The sequence below is a fragment of the Delphinapterus leucas genome, chromosome 4, assembly GCF_059928025.1.
Source record: "Delphinapterus leucas isolate spDelLeu-1000000601 "Yukka" chromosome 4, BTC_Dleu_Yukka2, whole genome shotgun sequence".
Classification (NCBI taxonomy): domain Eukaryota; kingdom Metazoa; phylum Chordata; class Mammalia; order Artiodactyla; family Monodontidae; genus Delphinapterus; species Delphinapterus leucas.
In genome coordinates this window covers 132,805,747-132,827,286 of record NC_143132.1, presented here as the reverse complement: position 1 = coordinate 132,827,286, position 21,540 = coordinate 132,805,747, and the positions used below count along the sequence as shown (strand labels likewise).

Genomic DNA, 21,540 nt, shown 5'->3' with positions numbered 1-21,540 from the left:
ATAGAAGAAATTTAAAAATCATAAGAGGTTAGATGAACTGGACATTTTATTTGGAAAATACATTTTACCCAAAATTGACCCCATTAGAGGTAGAAAGCCTAAGTGGACCAAATTACATAGTAGTTATTTCACAAAAATAGCACTAGACCCAGATAGTTTCATGTGGGAATTCTATGAAACCTTCCAAGACCAAAGAATCACAGTGCTACATAAGTTATTTCAGATCATAGACAGTAAACACACACACACACACCCTGTACAAATTCTTTTTATGAAACAAGTATGACATTGATATACCTGAACCTGATATAGAACTGAAAAAGATTTCAGATTGGCATCATTTACCAATATTGATGCAACAATACCAAATAAATGTTAGCTAACAGACTCCAACACCATGTTAAAATTATATACTGTAAGCAAGTGGGATTTATTGTAGGAATGCAAGGTTGGTTCTAGAAAATCTATAATGTACTGCATTAATAGATAGACAGGAGAAAGATTATATGGTTGTTTTCATACAATGCTGAGAAAAGGCTTTAAGAAAGTTCAACACCCATTTCTAATAGGAACACTCAAGAAAGTAGGAATTGATGAATACTTAACATGATAGTTTAATATACACTTTTTCAAAACAAAGCATCTTAATATGGAAATACTTACACTAAGGTCTGGGACAAGGCAAGGATGCTCTCTATCTCCACTATTATTTAACATTGTACTGGAGGTATTAGCCAATGCAATTAGATAAAGAAGAAGATCAATTAGAGGCAAAAAGCTTTGCAAAAGTTGACCTATGCTTGTGTATGACATAATATGCTAAAAATCCTAGGGAATGCGTGATAAAACTGAAACAATAAATAGGGAACAGGATATAAAATTAACCTAGGAATAGTCTTCATATACATGAACAGTAACCAATTATATTGTGGTAATGTAAAAACTCATTTTGCATAGCAATAAAGATAAAATATTTAGTAATAAACTTATGGGGCAAATTTTAAAACTTCTGAAAAACATGAAAACAGACTTGAACAGATGCAGAGACATCCCTTGTTCCTGGATATTGAGTTAATATAAGAACATCAAAAGAAAAGCTATGGCCATGTCCTCTATTAAAGCATGCTGTAGTTAAAACAGTGTAGTCCTGGCACATAAATAGATCAGTGGAATAGAATAGAAAAGCTAGAAGTTGATTCAAGTACATATAGAATTCTGGTACATATGATAAAGGTATTATGTCAAATTCCAGGGGCAAAGATTAGCTCTTCAATAAATGGTGCTAAGGAATTGCCTGGCAGTCCAGTGGTTAGGACTCTGCTCTCTCACTGCTGAGGGCCTGGGTTCAATCCCTGGTTAGGGAACTAAGATCCCACAAGCTGTGCAGTGTGGCTCCCCGCCCTGCAAAATAAATAAAGAAAGAAATGGTGCTAGACACCTGGATAGCTGGTTAGGAAAATATAAAATTTTATTCGTAGTTTATACCATATGCAAAAATAAACTAATAGATCAGAGAACTAAATATAATAAGTGAAATATTTAAAGAAAGCATAGATGAATTTCTCTAACTTTAGGAGAAGGTAAAGGATTTTGAACTATGATTTAAAATTCAGTTTCAGTTAAAAAATTGATAAATATGACTATATAAACATTTAAAAATTCCACTCTGCATAGCAAAAAAATACATGAAGTTAAAAGACACCCAGGGGGACTTCCCTGGTGGCACTGTGGTTAAGAATCCACCTGCCATCGCAAGGGACACAGGTTTGAGCCCTGGTCCAGGAAGATCCCACATGCCACGGAGCAGCTAAGCCCGTGCATCACGACTACTGAGCCTGCACTCTAGAGCCTGTGAGCCACAACTACTGAGCCTGCGTGCCACAACTGCTGAAGCCCACGTGCCACAATTATTGAACCCTGAGCACCTAGAGCCCGTGCTCTGCAACAAAGAGAAGCCACCACAGTGAGAAGCCCACGCACCGCAACAAAGAGTAGCCCCTGCTCACCGCAACTAGAGAAAGCCTGCGCACAGCAGCGAAGACCCAGCGCAGCCATAAATGAATGAATGAATGAATGAATGACAACCAGTAATTCCCTGGTGGTCTAGTGGTTAGGACTCCATACTTCTACTGCAGGGGGCACAGGTTCAATCCCTGGTTGGGGAACTAAGATCCTGCATGCCTCGTGGTGTGGCCTCCCCCCAAAACAACAACAACAACAACAACAAAAAAGACAACCAGCAAACTGGGAGAAAATATTTGCAACGTATATCACAAGTAAAGGACCAATATCCCTAATACGTAAAGAACTTTTTTAAAAATTGAAGGAATAAAGACTAAAACTGATAGAAAAGCAGGCAAAAATCATGAATAGATAGCTCACAAAAGAAGATACAAAATGGACCTTAAACATATTTGAAAGATGTTCAGCTTTACTCATAATGCTAGAAATGCAACTTAAAATTATACTGAGTTATTTCTCTTTTGTCAGATTGGCCAGTGATTCAAAACTTGAAAATACTTTCCATGGCAAGTCTGTGGGGAAGCAGACACTGTCATGTGTTGATGGCAAGAGCTATCTGAGAGTTTGCCCCGGCAGTCCCACTTCTAGGAATTTACCCTGAAGATACACTTCCCACTTTACACAATTATAGATGCACAAGGTTCCTACTGTTACAGTGTTATTTATAATTGCAAAGTATTCTAAACAACCTGAATGTAAGTATCAAAATAGTGTACACAACACATAGGAGATTGGTTGAATAAACTTTGGTACGTCCACACAATGGAGTACTATGCAGGAGTGAAAAAGAGTGAGGAAAAGCTCTATGAACTGATATGGAGAGATTTCCAGGATATATTGTTAAGTGAAGAAACTCAGAGTGCAAGAGAGAGACTCAGAGTGTGAGAGAGTATCTATAGTTTGTTACTTTCCATCTAAGGTGGAAGGGGAATTAAAAATCTATAAATGTATCTACTCATTTTTGCAGAGCACACACAAAGGATAAATCAGAAAGTGATGACATTAATAACAGGGTGAGGGAGTTCCCTGGTGGTCCAGTGGTTAGGACTCAGCACTTTCACTGCTGTGGGCCCGGGTTTGATCCCTGGTCAGGGAACTAAGATCCCGAAAGCTGTGCAGCACTGCAAAAAAAAACCCAAAACAAAAACATCGTGAGTGGAAGGGATGGGGAGTGACACTATTAACCTATATTAATGTTTACATACTAAAAATAAAATCAAGACAGGGTGGGGGTAAACCTTTGAAATAAAAACAAATGAAACTGTGTTTCAAATGAATAACTTTTGAACGCAGTATTTTGACTATATACCTTTAGTCTAATGACAGAAATAGTCATAAAGAAATACTGAATATTGGGTTTTTTTGTTTTTTTGCTGTCATATGGGTTAGCAATTCTGAAACCATTTCATTTACATTTGAGGATTGAATAATAACTACGTTTTGAGGATAATGGGAGTTAGATGTCCACTATAGGAGAAAGGAGTTATAGTATGGAAAGGGGGATACTAGAATGAACCCTGTAGTTGAATTGGAAGTTGGAATTGGAGTTATCAGTATGAACTCCTGGTTTTCATATTACTTACAGAAATGTGTGTGTGTGTGTGTGTGTGTGTGTGTGTGTGTGTGTGTGTATGTGTATGTAGATCTCCTAGCTCTGTGCTCTGGGCTAGCTTCTTAGAAGCAGCCATTCTGCCCCCCACCCTTGGGGACCTGGGTCCCTTGGAGAAATGGCTGATTCTAGGGCTTGGGGCAGGAAAAAATACAAGATGAACCTGAAAGTAAGGTAATTCCAGAATGTAAGGTAATGCTCAAAGAATGATGGAGAAGCATCAAAAGGGCATAGGATCCACCTTGAATGAGCTCTCACTGTCAAATGTGGAACACTTTGAACATAAAATAAATGTTGGTGGTAAAGATTACAATCCACATAATAAAACAAAAATCTATACCTTCATACTGTGGATTTCCCATAAGTAAATGGGAAAGGCAAAGACATTTTTGACAATAGAATACCAAGTAATAAATGGAGAAGGAAAAATGGAGTTAGAAAAATTGTTTGGCAGCTATCATGGCAGAAATTGGGTTAATAATCAAGGATCATCTATGAATGCTAACTAAACCTACTAGGTAAAAGCTTGGTGAAGCATAGGATTTTTACATAATTTCAGAATATTTCCCTACAAAATACTTATTAATTACAAGTGGAAAAATAGTAACTTTACAGGGGAGAAACCTGACATATATCACCACCATTAATGGACAAAGTGACTTCATGTGCCTTTTGATGTGATGCACTTGAGAGGGTCCCTTCTGTGATATTCTGCCAAAAATGCTTTACCTGAAATTAAACATGAACAAACATGAAACCCAAATAACCAAGTAACTGACCTGTAGTCTTCAAAGATGTTATGAACATAAAAGACAAAGATTGAGGGGAAAGAATCAAGGCAGGCTAAAGAGACCACATGACCACTCAGAGTACCAGGTGATCTTGGGTCAGGTTCTAGAACCAGATTTTTGTTGCTATAAGGGATGTTATTGGAATAACTGGTGAAATTTGAATAAGGTTTTATAATAGATAATAATATAATAATGTTAATTTCCTGATTTTGATAATATCACTGAAGTTATAGAAGAGAATGTCCTGTTCTTAGGAGGTAGACACTTAGATAGGTACTTAGAGGTAAAGAGGCGTCGTGTCTGTAACTTATTCTCAAAACAGTTCAGGAAAAAAAGTTGTGTGTATGGACATATATATAGTTAGAGAATATATATACAGACACATACTTAAGAGACAGGCAGAAAAGCAGGGTAGGCAGGTTGGGAGAGGGAACTATGAAGCTTACATGGTAAAACGTTAATAAATGGGGAATCTGGGTGAAGGATAATTAAATTTTTTTGTATTCTGGAAATTTTTATGAAAGTTTGAAATGATTTCAAAGTAAGGTAAAAAAAAAAGTGTATTAAATATGCCAAGTTCAAATAGAACCTTTAAAAAAGACTGTACTGGTTTATCCTCTTCCATTTGTGTATGAGAGTGTTTTCCCTTCCAGCAGGGAGGAGGTAGTGCCTCTGCCTGTTGTCCTGCTTCCTGGGAGAACCTGTGGTAGGGAGTAGCTATCCAGCCTGTAATTCTGTAAATGTCTGTCATTCTATAATGGAGTTGGATCTTGTTTATCATTTTGAGCTCAAGAGTAAATTTATCCCTGCAGGTTGTTGATGAGCGAGAATTTTTTGAGATCATGCCCAGTTATGCCAAGAACATCATCGTTGGTTTTGCAAGAATGAATGGGAGGACTGTTGGAATTGTTGGCAACCAACCTAAAGTGGCTTCAGGTAGGAGGGAGACACTCTCATAGACCTTGGGGGGTGGTTGGGAGCCAGGGCTGCGTGGGCCCAAGGTGCCCATCTTCTGCCTTTTCCTCAGACACAGCCTTCAGTGGCCAGAGAAAGAAACTCAAATATCAATAGCTGAAGTTGCGAAAGCTCCTTTGTCTCTTAATTTCTCAAAATTAACATAAGCATCTGAAAATGCTTCTTTCATGCTTCTCTAATTTTTTAAGGGGTTATAGATAACTTTCCTCCTCAACTTTTAAGGTCTTTACTTTTTCAGAGGCCTGCTTTCTGTCCCCCTAGTTACATTATGACTCACCCACTAAACTGTGAGCCCCATGAGGCCAGGGGTGTTAGTGTCTTATTCACAGTTTTCTCTCTAGTGCCTTTGATGGTGCCAGGAGAACAGTTGGTCCGTGACAAGTTATATACGCTTTTAAAAATAATTAATTAATTAATTTGGCTGCGTTGGATCTTCGTTGCTGCACACAGGCTTTCTCTAGTTGCAGCGAGCAGGGGCTACTCTTTGTTATGGTGCGTGGGCTTCTCATTTTGGTGGCTTCTCTTGTTGTGGAGCATGGGCTCTAGGCGTGTGGGCTTCAGTAGTTGTGGCATGCGGGCTCAGTAGTTGTGGTGCGCAGGCTTGGTAGTTGTGGCGCAAGTACTTAGTTGCTCCGTGGCATGTGGGATCTTCCCGGACCAGGGCTCGAACCCGTGTCACCTGCATTGGCAGGCAGATTCTTAACCACTGCGCCACCAGGGAAGTCCCTGATCCATGACAAGTTAACAGCATCTTGCTGTGTCTGTACCCCACAGCTTTCTGGTGAGATGGTCAGACTTGAGTAACAGCCAGGGTGTGGGGACTCTTCCATGGTTGTGCTCTGGGTGGGGTTGGGGTCTCTGGATAGTGCTTCCCTCCTTACTATTTTCCTTCTTAGGTTTCCTTTGAATCCCTATGTGGGATGCATACACCCTCCCTTTTTGACCTAGCCTCATCTTTTATTTCTGCTGTGACGGTTTCTCCTTGTCTTTAGAAAAAGGTTTGTAAAAGTGTTTTTTATTGTGGTAAAATATATATAACATAAAATTTGCCATTTTGACCTTTTTTTTTGTTACTAAACTATGGTTGATTTGCAATATAGTGTTAGTTTCAGGTGTATAGCAAAGTGATTCAGCCATATGTGTGTGTGTATATATATATATATGTACATATATAACTTCTTCAGATTCTTTTCCATTATAGATTATTACAAGATATTGAATATAGTTCCCTGTGCTATACAATAAATCCTTATTGTTTATTTTATATATAGTGGTGTGTATCTGTTATTCCCATACTCCTAATTTATCCCTCACCCCCTCGCCTTTCCTCTTTGGTAACCATAAGTTTGTTTTTTATATCTGTGAATCTGTTTTTATTTCATAAGTAAGTTCATTTGTATTATTTTTTAGATTCCACATATAAGTGATAACATATAATATTAGTCTTTCTCTGTCTGACTTACTTCACTCAGTATGATAATCTCTAGGTCCATCCACATTGCTTCAGATGGCAATATTTCATTCTTTTTTATGGGTGAGTAATATTCCATTGTGTGTGTGTGTGTGTGTGTGTGTGTGTGTGTATATATATATATATACCATATCTTCTTTATCCATCCGTCGATGGACACTTAGGTTGCTTCCATATCTTGGCTATTGTAAATGGTGCTGTTATGAACATTGGTGTGCATGTATCTTTTCGAATTAGAGTTTTTGTCTTTTCTGTATATATACCCAGGAGTGGGGTTGCTGGATCATATGGTAGCTGTATTTTTAGTTTTCTTAGGAGCCTCCATAGTGTTTTCCACAGTGGCTGCACCAACTTACATTCCCACCAACATTGCAAGAGGGTTCCCTTTTCTCCACACCCTCTTCAGCATTTATTATTTGTAGACTTTTTGATGATGGCCATTCTGACTGGTGTGAGGTGGGCCATTCTGACTGGTGTGAGGTGATCCCTCATTGTAGTTTTGATTTGCATTTCTCTAATAATTAGTGATGTTGAGCATCTTTTCATGTTGCTGTTGGCCATCTGTATGTCTTCTTTGGAGAAATGTCTGTTTAGGTCTTCTGCCCATTTTTTGATTGGGTTGTTTGTTTTTTTGATATTATTTTAACCATTTTTAAGGGTACAGTGCAGTGGCATCAATTACATTCACAATGTGTGAACCCATTACCACTAACTTTCCCCCCCAAATTTCAAATCATCCCAAACAGACAATTCATTTCCATCCTACCTCCCACCCTTGGTAATCTTAATCTACTCTCTGTGAATTTACCTATTCTAGATATGCCATATAAGTAGAATCATACAATATTTGTTCCTTTGCATCTGGCATGTTTTACTTAGCATAATGTTTTCAAGATCCATTCATATTGTAGCATGTATCAGAACTTCATTTTAATTTTTCATGTCTATATAATATTCCATTGCATGTGTATAACTGCATTTTGTTTAATCATTTATCTGCTGATGGACACTTGGGTTGTTTCCACCTTTTTGCTATTGTGAATAATGTCACAGTGAACATTGGTGTACAAGTATTTGTTTGAAACCCTGTTTTCAATTCTTTTGGGTATACACCTAGTTGTGGAATTACTGAGTAATATGGTAATTTTAGGATTACTTTTTTGCGGAAACATCACACTGTTTTCCACAGTGGCTGCACTGTTTTACATTCTCCTTAGCAATGGACAGGGTTCCAATTTCTTCATACTCATCAACACTTGTTATTTTCTGGTATATTTTGATAATAGCCAGTCCTCATGGGTGTGATATATTATCCCATTGTGGTTTTCATTTATATTTCCCTAATGATTAGGGATGTTGAGCATCTTTTCTTAGGCTTATTGGCTATTTGCATATCTTTGCAGAAATGTCTATTCAAGTCCTTTGCCCATTTTTTGATTACTTAGAGTTTTTTTGTTGTTGTTGAGTTACAAGCATTCTTTGTATAGTCTGGATATTAAACCCTTATCAGATAAATGATTTGCAAATATTTTCTTCCATTCTTTAGGTTTTCTTTACACTTTCTAGATAACGTCATTTGATATACAAAAGTTATAAAATTTGATGAAGTCTAATTCTCTTTCTCTCTCTCTTTGTTTTTGGTTGCTTGTGCTTTTGGAGTCATATATAAGAACTTATTTGCAAATCCAATGTCATAGAGCTTTTCCCCTATGTTTTCTTTTAGAAGTTTTATGCTTTTAGTTTTCACATTTAGGTTTGATCAGTTTTGAGTTAATTTTTACATGGAGCATAAGTTAGGGGTTCAGCTTCATTCTTCTTCATATTTTTTTTTTTTTTGGCAGTATGCAGACCTCTCACCGCTGTGGTCTCTCCTGTTCCGGAGCACAGGCTCCAGACGCTCAGGCCCAGCGGCCATGGCCCATGGGCCCAGCCGCTCCGCGGCATGTGGGATCCTCCCGGACCGGGGCATGAACCCGCGTCCCTGCATCGGCAGGCGAACTCTCAACCACTGCGCCACCAGGGAAGCCCCATTCTTTTTTTTTTTTAATATATCTTTATTGGAGTATAATTGCTTCACGATACTGTGTTAGTTTCTGTTGTACACCAAAGTGAATCAGCCATATGCATACATATGTCCCCATATGCCCTCCCTCTTGAGCCTCCCTCCCACCCTCGCTATCCCACCCCTCTAGGTCATCGCAAAGCACTGAGCTGATCTCCCTGTGCTATGCTGCTGCTTCCCACTAGCTAATTATTTTACATTTGGTAGTGTATATATGTTGATGATACTCACTTCATCCCAGCTTCCCCCTCCCACCCTGTGTCTTCAAGTCCATTCTCTATATCTTTATTCCTGCCCTGCAATTAGGTTCATCAGTACCATTTTTTTTAATGTTCCATATATATGCATTAGCATTTGTAGAGAGCTTCATTCTTTTGCATGTGGAAATTCAGTTATCCCAGCACCATTTGTTGAATAGACTATTCTTTCCCTTTTGTCAGACATCAGTGGGCTGTAGATATATGAGTTTATTTCTGGGGTCTCAATACTATTCCTTTGGTCTGCAAGTCTATCCATGTTCTAGTATCGCACTGTTTTGATTACTGTAGGTTTGTAGTAAGTTTTAATATTGGGAGGTGTGAGTCTTCTCATGTTCTTCCTTTTCAGATTATTTTGGCTTTTTTGGGACCCTTGCAATTCCATATGGATTTGACTGTTGGCCTTTCCATTTCTGCAGAAAAGGTTGTTGGAATTTTGGTAGTGATTGCATTGAATCTGCTGATCACTTTATGAAGTATTGACATTTTAACAATGTAACGTTTTCTAACTCATGAACACAGGATGTCTTTCCATTTATTATTTATTTATTTTAAATTTTTGGCTGTGTTGGGTCTTCATTGCTACACGTGGGCTTTCTCTAGTTGTGATGAGCGGGGGCTACTCTCTGTTGCGGTGCGTAGTCTTCTTATTGCAGTGGCTTCTCTTGTTGCTGAGCGTGGGCTGTAGGTGCGTGAGCTTCAGTAGTTGCAGCACGTGGGCTCAGTAGTTACGACATGCAGGCCCCAGAGTGTGCGGGCTTCAGTAGTTGCAGTTTGTGGGCTCAGTAGTTGTGGCTTGCAGGCTTTAGAGCGCAGACTCAGTAGTCGTGGTGCACAGGCTTAGTTGCTCCGTGGCATGTGGGATCTTCCTAGCCCAGGGATCAAACTCATGTCCCCTGCATTGTTAGGCGGAGTCTTAACCACTGCGCCAAAAGTGATGTCCCCTTTCCATTTATTTTGGTCTTCATTTATTTCTTCAGCAGTGTTTTGTAATTTTCACTGCACAGGTCTTTAACGTCTTGGTTAAATTTACTCCTGTTTTATTCTTTTAGTTGCTATTGTAAATGGAATTCCTTTCTCAATTTCTTTTTTGGATTGTTCATTATCTGTTTATAGAAAGACAACTATGCAACTGCTTTTTGTTTGCTGATCTTGTAACCTGCAACTTTGCTGAATTTATTAGCTTTAGTAGCTTTCTTGTAGATTCTCTGGAATTTTCTACATATAGGATCATATTTAATGCATATAAAGATCGTTTTACTTCTTCTTCTCCAATTTAGATGCCTTTTATTATTATTTTTTCTTGTCTAATTGCTCTGGCTGGAACTTCCAACACAGTGTTGAATAGCAATAGTGCCATTGGGCATCCTTGTCTTGTTCCTGATCTTAGGGAGAGAACTTTGTGTTTCACTATAGAATATGATGTAAGCTGTGGGTTTTTCATATATGGTCTATGTCATGTTGGGGAAATTTCCTTCTATTTGTAGTTTTCTGAGTGTTTTATCATGAAAGGTGATAGCTTTTGCCAAATGCCTTTTCTATGTCGATTGAGTTGATCATGTAGCTTTTGTCCTTTGTTCTATTAATGTGTTGTATTATACTGATTGATTTTTTTGTATATTGAACCACTTTTGCATTCCTGGGATATATCCCATTTGGTTATGGTGTCTAATCTTTTTTTTTTTTAAATAAACTTTATTTTTTAGAGCTTCTTTTAGCTTCACAGTAAAATTGAGTGGAAACAACAGAGCATTCCCATATATACTCTGTTTTCACACATGTACAGCCTACCCCACTGTCAGTATTCTGAACCAGAGCACTATGTCTGTTACAATTATGGAATGTACATTGACACATCATTACAAGTCCATGGTTTACTATAGGGTTGACTCTTGGTGTTGGATATTCTGTAGGTTTGGATAAATGTGTAATGATATGTATCCACCATTTGCAGCATCATATAAAATAGTTTCACTTGCCCTAAAAATCCTCTGTGCTCCACCTATTCATCACCCCCTTCCCCCTAACCCTGATAAACCCCTGGCAATCACTCATCCTTCTACTGTTTCCATAGTTTTCCTTTTCCAAAATGTCATATAGTTGGAATCATACAGTATGTAGCTTTTTCAGATTAGCCTCTTCCAGTTAGTTATATGGAGGAAGCTGGTCTGAGAAGGCCACATACTCTATGATTCACGTTTCCTCTGTGTCTTTTCACGGCTTGATAGCTGATTTCTTTTTAGTGTTAATATTACATTGTCTGGATATATCACAGTTCATTTATCCATTCACCTACTGAAAGACATCCTGGCTACTTTTAAGTTTTGGCAGTTATTAATAAAGCTGCTAAAAACATTTGTGTGCAGGTTTTTATGTGGATGTAAGTTTTCAACTCATTTGGGTAAATACCGAGGAGCATGATTGCTGGCTCAAATGGTAAGAGTGTGTTTAGTTTGTAAGAAACTGCCAAACTGTCTTCCAGAGTGGCTGTACTAATTTGCATCCCCACCAGCAGTGAAGGAGACTTCCTATTGCTCCACATCCTTGTCAGCTTTTGGTGTTCTCAGTGTTCTGCATTTTGGCTATTGTGTTGTGTGTAGTGGTATCTCACTTTAATTTGCATTTCCCTGATGACGTATGATGTGGAGCATCTTTTCATATGCTTATTTGCCCTGTCTGTGTTTTCTTTGGTGAGGTATCTGTTCAGGTCTTTGGCCAGTTTTTAATTGGGTCGTTTTCTTACTGTTGTGTTTGTTTGACCTAAACAAAGAGGTAAACTCAAAAAGATGAGTTTATTCAGGAATAGCAGAGGAACTGTAATTTAGGACAAGCAAACCGTAGCAAGCTACAGGTGAGTCCATTGAGGGTTTGGGGCAGGCTGTATTTATGGACAGGAAATGTAAAGAGGGGAGAGTCCAGTTAGAGTCAGTTAAAATAAACAACAAATGGAGACCAGCCTTGGAAACTTCCTGAGCAGATAAAATCAGTCCAGTCACAGAAACAAAACTCAATTGAGCCCACTTGGTGAGTCCATCCTGACCTGGGTCATCTCCCATTCATGAAACTTCCCAAGGTTGATATGAGATAACCCCTGATCAACCCCGTCATCTGAGAAAATTTTGGCACTATCAGTGTTCTGTAAATCAGGCCTTTAAAGGAAATCAGTTTCTTAGTCCTTAAGTTTTTGTCTTCCTGAGGGCACATGTGTGAGATTTTCCAATTACATCCTCCAGTTCTATTTTAGATCGAAATTCTTTCACAAGTTTTGAGAGTTCTTTGTATATGTTAGATAGCAATCCTTTATCAGATTGTGTGTTTTGCAGATACTTTCCCCCAGTCAGTGGTTGTCTTCTCATTCTCTAGACAGTGTCTTTCACAGAGGAGAAGTTTTTAATTTTAGTGAAGACCAGCTTACCAATTATTTCTTTCATAGATCATGCCTTTGAAAGTAGTGTATCTAAAACGTTGCTGCCATTTCCAAGGTCACCTAGGTATTCTCCCATGTTATCTTCTATGAGTTTTATAGTTTTGTGTTTTAAATTTAGGCCTCTGGATCCATTTTGAGTTAATTTTTGTTAAAGGTATAAGGTTTGTCTACATCAGTTTTTTTGGATGTGAATGTCTAGTAGTTCCAGCATCATTTGTTAAAAAGACTGTTTTTCTTCCGTTGTATTACTTTTGGTCCTTTGTCAAAGATCAGTTGATTATATTTATGTAGGTCTATTTATGTAGGTCTATTTATATTATGTAGGTCTATCTGGGCTCTTTATTCTGTTCCATTGATTTGTTTCACCAATACCATACCCCTGGATGATATTGAGTATTTCTATCCATGAACATGGAATATCTCTACTTATTTAGCCTTTTTATTTTGTTCATCAGAGTTTTGTAATTTTCCTCATATAGATCTTGTTTTGTTAGATTTATGCCTATGTATTTTTTGGGGGGGGTAGGGGTGTGCTAATGTAAACGGTATTCTATTGTTAGTTTCAAATTCATTGCTGGTATACAGGAAAGTGATTGACTTTAATAAATTCACTTTGTGTCCTGCAGCTTTGCTGTAATTATTAGTTTCAGCAGTACTTTTGTTCTTTAGGATTTTCTACATAGACAGTCATGTCATCTGTAAACAAAGAAAGTTTGATTTCTTCCTTCCCAATCTGTATGCCTTTTATATATTTCCTTTCCTTGTTCCATTGTATTAGCTAGGACTTCCAGTACAGTTTTGAAAAGGAGTGATGAGAGGGCACATTCTTGCATTATACCTGATCTTAGTGGGAAAGCTTCTGGTTTTTCACCATTACGTATGATGTTAGCTATAGGTTTTTGTAGATGTTTTTTATGAAGCTGAGAAAGTTCCCCTGTATTTCTAGTTTGCTGAGAGTTTTTAACATGAGTAGGTGTTGGATTTTGTGAATGCTTTTCTAGATCTATTGATATGTGGCCATGCCACGCAGCTTGCAGGATCTTAGTTTCCCAACCAGGGACTGAACCCAGGCCCTTTCAGTGACAGCATGGAGTCCTAACCACTGGACCACCAGGGAATTCCCTGCATTTGTTTTTTAAATCATGTAAGAAATAAAAAGTGGTGTTACAGGAGACAGGAGAAGATGGCGGAAGAGTAGGACACGGAGATCACCTTCCTCCCCACAGATGCATCAGAAATACATCTACACGTGGAACTGCTCCTATAGAACACCAACTGAACTCTGGCAGAAGACCTCAGACCTCCCAAAAGGCAAGAAACTGCCCATGTACCTGGGTAGGGCAAAAGAAAAAAGAAAAAACAGAGACAAAAGAATAGGGATGGGACCTGCACCAGTGGGAGGGAGCTGTGAAGGAGGAAAGGTTTCCACACAGTAGAAGCCCCTTTGCGGGCAGAGACTGCGGGTGGCGGAGGGGGGAAGCTTCAGAGCCACGGAGAAGAGCATAGCAACAGGGGTGCGGAGGGCAAAGTGGAGAGATTCCCGCACAGAGGATCAGTGCTGACCAGCACTCACCAGCCTGAGAGGCTTGTCTGCTCACCTGCCAGGACGGGCTGGGGCTGGGAGCTGAGGCTCAGGCTTCGGAGCTTAGATCTGAAGGGGTTAGTGCCATGGCTAGCCAGGAGGGAGTCTGGGAAAAGTCTTGAGCTGCCGAAGAAACAAGAGACTTTTTCTTGTCTCTTTGTTTCCTGGTGCGCGAGGAGAGGGGATTAAGAGCACTGCTTAAAGGAGCTCCAGAGATGGGCGCGTGCTGCAGCTATCAGTGCAGACACCAGAGACGGGCACGAGACGCTAAGGCTGCTGCTGCCTCCACCAAGAAGCCTGTGTGCGATCACAGGTCACTATCCCCACCTCCCTTTCCCGGAGCCTGTGCAGTCCGCCACTGCCAGGGTCCCGTGATCCAGGGACAACTTCCCCGGGAGAACGCATGGTGCGCCTCAGGCTGGTGCAATGTCACGCAGGCCTCTGCCGCCGCAGGCTCGGTCCGCACTCCGTACCCCTCCCTCCCCTCAGCCTAAGTGAGCCAGAGCCATCGAATCAGCGGCTCCTTTAACCCCGTCCTGTCTGAGTGAAGAACAGACGCCCTCAGGCAACCTACATGCAGAGGCAGGGCCAAATCCAAAGCTGAGCCCCGGGAGCTGTGTGAACAAAGAAGAGAAAGGGAAATTTCTCCCAGCAGCCTCAGAAGCAGCGGATTAAAGCTACACAATCAACTTGATGTACCCTGCATCTGTGAATACCTGAATAGACAACAAGTCATCCCAAATAAAGGAGGTGAACTTTGGGAGCAAGATTTATTATTTTTTCCCCTTTTCCTCTTTTTGTGAGTGTGTATGTGTATGCTTCTGTGTGAGATTTTGTCTGTATAGCTTTGCTTTCACCATTTGTCCAAGGGTTCTGTCCATCTGTTTTTTTTTTTTTACTTTAAAAATTTTTTTTCTTAATTATTTATTATTTTAATAACTATTTTATCTTTATTTTATTTTATCTTCTTTCTTTCTTTCTTTCCTTCTCTCCCCCTTTCTTTCTTTCCTCCCTCCCTCCCTCCCTCCCTCCCTCCCTCCCTCCCTCCCTCCTTTCTTTCTTTCTTTCTTTTTTTTCTCCCTTTTATTCTGAGCCATGTGGAGGACAGTCTCTTGGTGCTCCAGCCAGGTGTCAGGGTTGTGCCACTGAGGTGGGAGAGCCAACTTCAGGACACTGGTCCACAAGAGACCTCCCAGCTCCACATAATGCCAAACGGTGAAAATCTCCCAGAGATCTCCATCTCAACACCAACACCCAGCTTCACTCAACGACCAACAAGCTATAGTGCTGGACACCCTATGCCAAACAACTAGCAAGACAGGAACACAGCCCCATCCATTAGCAGAGAGGCTGCCTAAAATCATAATAAGTCCACAGACACCCCAAAACACACCACCAGATGTGGACCTGCCCACCAGAAAGATCCAGCCTCATCCACCAGAACACAGGCAGCAGTCCCCTCCACCAGGAAACCCACACAACCCACTGAACCAACCTTAGCCACTGGGGACAGACACCAAAAACAATAGGAACTACGGACCTGCAGCCTGTGAAAAGGAGACCCCAAACACAGTAAGATAAGCAAAATGAAAACACAGGAAAACAAACAGCAGATGAAGGAGCAAGGTAAAAACCCACCAGACCTAACAAATGAAGAGGAAATAGGCAATCTACCTGAAAAAGAATTCAGAATAATGATAGTAAAGATGATCCAAAATCTTGGAAATAGAATAGAGAAAATGCAAGAAACATTTAACAAGGACCTAGAAGAACTAAAGAGGAAACAACCAATGATGAACAACGCAATAAATGAAATTAAAAATATTCTAGAAGGGATCAGTAGCAGGATAACTGAGGCAGAAGAATGGATAAGTGACCTGGAAGATAAAATAACTACTGCAGAGCAGAATAAAGAAAAAAGAATGAAAAGAACTGAGGACAGTCTCAGAGACCTCTGGGACAACATTAAACACACCAACATTCGAATTATAGAGGTCCCAGAAGAAGAGAAAAAGAAAGGGACTGAGAAAATATTTGAAGAGATTATAGTTGAAAACTTCCCTAATATGGGAAAGGAAATAGTTCATCAAGTCCAGGAAGCACAGAGAGTCCCATACAGGATAAATCCAAGGAGAAACACTCCAAGACACATATTAATCAAACTGTCAAAAATTAAATAGAAAAAAAACATATTAAAAGCAGCAAGGGAAAAATAACAAATAACACACAAGGGAATCCCCATAAAGTTAAGAGCTGATCTTTCAGCAGAAACTCTGCAAGCCATAAAGGAGTGGCAGGACATATTTAAAGTGATGAAGGAGAAAAACCTACAACCAAGATAATTCTACCTAGCAAGGATCTCATTCAGATTTGATGGAGAAATTAAAACCTTCAGAGACAAGCAAAAGCTGAGAGAGTTCAGCACCACCAAACCAATTTTACAACAAATACTAAAGGAACTTCTGTAGGCAAGAAACACAAGAGAAGGAAAAGACCTACAATAATAAACCCAAAACAATTAAGAAAATGGGAATAGGAACATACATATTGATAATTACCTTAAATGTAAATGGATTAAATGCTCCCACCAAAAGACTCAGACTGGCTGAATGGATACAAAACAAGACCCGTATATATGCTGTATACAAGAGACCCACTTCAGACCTAGGGTCACATACAGACTGAAAGTGAGGGAAGGGAAAAAGATATTCCATGCAAGTGGAAATCAGAAGAAAGCTGGAGTAGCAATTCTCATATCAGACAAAATAGACTTTAAAATAAAGACTATTACAAGAGACAAAGAAGGACACTACATAATGATCAAGGGATCAATCCAAGAAGAAGATATGACAGTTGTAAATATATATGAAGCCAGCATAAGAACACCTCAATACATAAGGCAAATGCTAACAGTCATAAAAGGGGAAATCGACAGTAACACTTTCATAGTAGGGGACTTTAACACCCCACTTTCAGCGATGAACAGAACATCCAAAATGAAAATAAATAAGGAAACACAAGCTTTAAATGATACATTAAACAAGATGGACTTAATTGATATTTATAGGACATTCCATCCAAAAACAACAGAATACACATTTTTCTCAAGTGCTCCTGGAGCATTCTCCAGGATAGATCATATCTTGGGTCACAAATCTAGCCTTGGTAAATTTAAGAAAATTGAAATTGTATCAAGTATCTTTTCCGACCACAACACTATGAGACTAGATATCAATTACAGGAAAAGATGTGTAAAAAATACAAACACATGGAGGCTAAGCAATACACTACTTAATAACAAAATGATCACTGAAGAAAACAAGGAGGAAATCAAAAAATACGTAGAAACAAATGACAATGGAGACACGATGACCCAGAACCTATGGGATGCAGCAAAAGCAGTTCTAAGAGGGAAGTTTATAGCAATACAATCCTACCTTAAGAAACAAAAAACATCTCAAATAAACAACCTAACCTTGCACCTAAAGCGATTAGAGAAAGAATAACAAAAAAAACCCCCAAAGTTAGCAGAAGGAAAGAAATCATAAAGATCAGATGAGAAATAAATGAAAAAGAAATGAAGGAAACGATAGCAAAGATCAATAAAACTAAAAGCTGATTCTTTGAGAAGATAAACAAAATTGATAAACCATTAGCCAGACTCCTCAAGAAAAAAAGGGAGAAGACTCAAATCAATAGAATTAGAAATGAAAAAGAAGTAACAACTGACACTGCAGAAATACAAAAGATCATGAGAGATTACTACAAACAACTCTATGCCAATAAAATGGACAACCTGGAAGAAATGGACAAATTCTTAGAAATGCACAACCTGCGGAGACTGAACCAGGAAGAAATAGAAAATATGAACAGGCCAATCACAAGCACTGAAATTGAAACTGTGATTAAAAACCTTCCAACAAATAAAAGCCCAGGACCAGATGGCTTCACAGCCGAATTCTATCAAACATTTAGAGAAGAGCTAACACCTATCCTTCTCAAACTCTTCCAAAATATAGCAGAGGGAGGAACACTCCCAAACTCATTCTACGAGGCCACCATCACCCTGATACCAAAACCAGACAAAGATGTCACAAAGAAAGAAAACTACAGGCCAATATCACTGATGAACATAGATGCAAAAATCCTCAACAAAATACTAGCAAACAGAATCCAACAGCACATTAAAAGGATCATACACCATGATCAAGTGGGGTTTATTCCAGGCATGCAAGGATTCTTCAATATATGCAAATTAATCAACGTGATACACCATATTAACAAATTTAAGGAGAAAAACCATATGATCATCTCAATGGTAGCAGAGAAAGCTTTTGACAAAATTCAACACCCATTTATGATAAAAACCCTGCAGAAAGTAGGCATAGAGGGAACTTTCCTCAACATAATAAAGGCCATATATGACAGACCCAGAGCCAACATCATCCTCAGTGGTGAAAAGCTGAAACCATTCCTATTAAGATTAGGAAGAAGACAAGGTTGCCCACTGTCACCACTTTTATTCAACATAGTTTTGGAAGTTTTAGCCACAGCAATCAGAGAAGAAAAGGAAATAAAAGGAATCCAAATCGGAAAAGAAGAAGTAAAGCTGTTACTGTTTGCAGATGACATGATACTCTACATAGAGAATCCTAAAGATGCTACCAGAAAATTATTAGAGCTAATCAATGAATTTGGTAAAGTAGCAGGATACAATATTAATGCACAGAAATCTCTGGCATTCTTATACACTAGTGATGAAAAATTCGAAAGTGAAATTAAGAAAACACTCCCATTTACCATTGCAACAAAAAGAATAAAATACGTAGGAATAAACCTACCTAAGGAGACAAAAGAGCTGTATGCAGAAAATTATAAGACACTGATGAAAGAAATTATAGATGATACAAATAGATGGAGAGATATACCATGTTCTTGGATTGGAAGAATCAACATTGTGAAAATGACTGTACTACCCAAAGCAATCTACAGGTTCAATGCAATCCCTATCAAACTACCACTGCATTTTTCACAGAACTAGAACAGAAAATTTCACAATTTGTATGGAAACACAAGCGACCCTGAATAGCCACAACAATCTTGAGAACGAAAAATGGAGCTGGAGGAATCAGGCTCCCTGCCTTCAGACTATACTACAAGGCTACAGTAATCAAAACAGTATGGTACTGGCACAAAAACAGAAATATAGATCAATGGAACAGGATAGAAAGTCCAGGGATAAACCCATGCACATATCATCACCTTATCTTTGATAAAGGAGGCAGGAATATACAGTGAAGAAAAGACAGCCTCTTCAATAAGTGGTGCTGGGAAAACTGGACAGGTACATGTAAAAGTATGAAATTAGAACACTCCCTAACACCATACACAAAAATAAACTCAAAATGGATTAGAGCCCTAAATGTAAGGCCAGACACTATCAAACTCTTAGAGGAGAACATAGGCAGAACACTCTATGACATAAATCACAGCAAGATCCTTTTTGACCCACCTCCTAGAGAATTGGAAATAAAAACGAGAATAAACAAATGGGACCTAATGAAACTTCAAAGCTTTTGCACAGCAAAGGAAACCATAAACAAGACCAAAAGACAACCCTCAGTATGGGAGAAAATATTTGCAAATGAAGCAACTGACAAAGGATTAATCTCCAAAATTTACAAGCAGCTCATGCAGCTCAATAACAACAAAACAACCCAATCCAAAACTGGGCAGAAGACCTAAATAGACATTTCTCCAAAGAAGATATACAGATTGCCAACAAACACGTGAAAGAATGCTCAACATCATTAATCATTAGAGAAATGCAAATCAAAACTACAATGAGATATCATCTCACACCAGTCAGAATGGACATCATCAAAAAATCTAGAAACAGTAAATGCTGGAGAGGATGTGGATAAAAGGGAACACTCTTGCACTGTTGGTGGGAATGTAAATTGATTCAGCCACTATGGAGAACAGTATGGAGGTTCCTTAAATAACTAAAAATAGAACTACCATATGACCCAGCAATCCCACTACTGGGCATATACCCTGAGAAAACCATAATTCAAAAAGAGTCATGTACCAAAATATTCATTGCAGCTCTATTTACAATAGCCAGGACATGGAAGCAACCTCAGTGTCCATCAACAGATGAATGGATAAAGAAGATGTGGCACATATATACAATGGAATATTACTCAGCCATAAAAAGAAACGCAATTGAGTTATTTGTAGTGAGGTGGATGGACCTATAGAGTCTGTCATACAGGGTGAAGTAAGTCAGAAAGAGAAAAACAAATACCATTGCTAACACATATATATGGAATCTAAGGAAAAAAAAAAAGTTCATGAAGAACCTAGGGGTAAGACGGGAATAAAGACACAGACCTACTAGAGAATGGACTTGAGGATATGGGGAGGGGGAAGGGTAAGCTGCGACAAAGTGACATCGACCCATATACACTACCAAACGTAAAATGGATAGCTAGTGGGAAGTAGCCGCATAGCTCACGGAGATCAGCTAGGTGGTTTGTGACTAGCTAGTGGGGGTGTGATAGGGAGGGTGGGAGGGAGGGAGACGCAAGAGGGATGTGATATGGGAACATATGTATATGTATAACTGATTCACTTTGTTATAAAGCAGAAACTAGCACACCATTGTAAAGCAATTATACTCCAATAAAGATGTTAAAAAAAAAAGAAAAAAAAGTGGTGTTACAAACCAAAAATACAATAATACTGGCTTTTTATATTTCCCCATGTAGTTATCTTTACTGGAGATTTTTACTTCGTCATACAGTTCTGTGATACTATCTACTACCTTTTTATTTCAACATGATGGGCTCCCTTTACCATTTCTTGTAGGGCAGGCCTAGAGGTAACGAACTCCTCAGCTTTTGTTTATCTAGGAATGTCTTTATTTGTCCCTCATTTTTGAAGGACAGTTTGCCAAGTATAGAGTTGTTGGTTGAGTTTTATTCTTTCAGCATCTTGTTTTTTAATTTTTTAATTGAAGTATACTTGCTGTATAATATTATATGTTACAGGTGTACAGTATAATGATTCAGAAATTTTAAAGGTTATACTCTATTTATAGTTATTATAAAATATTGGCTATATTCCCCATGTTATACATATATCTTTGTATCTTATTTTATGCCTAGTAGTTTGTGTCCTTTACTCCCCTACCCCTATATGGCCCCTCCCCCGCCTTATTGCTCCTCACCGGTAACCTGTAGTTTGTTCTCTGTGTCTGTGAGTCCACTTCTTTTTTGTTATATACACTAGTTTGTGGTATTTTTAAAATTCCATATATAAGTAATACCATACAGTATT

The 21,540-nt window shown here is 38.8% G+C and overlaps 1 protein-coding gene across 2 annotated transcripts in view; it reads left to right on the top strand.

Annotated features, from left to right (window-relative positions):
- PCCB (propionyl-CoA carboxylase subunit beta) overlaps positions 1-21,540 on the top strand; it is a 90,408-nt gene that overhangs the window by 55,934 nt on the left and 12,934 nt on the right. The window contains exons 10-11 of one of the 2 annotated variants that reach the window (XM_089910057.1): positions 5,235-5,358; positions 8,710-9,018. In XM_089910057.1, the coding sequence (XP_089766183.1) occupies positions 5,235-5,358; positions 8,710-8,915 (330 nt within the window). In that variant the 3' untranslated portion in view covers positions 8,916-9,018. Of the gene's footprint in view, positions 1-5,234; positions 5,359-8,709; positions 9,019-21,540 lie in introns of those variants that run through there. The other variant, XM_022582562.2, reaches the window with a different exon arrangement.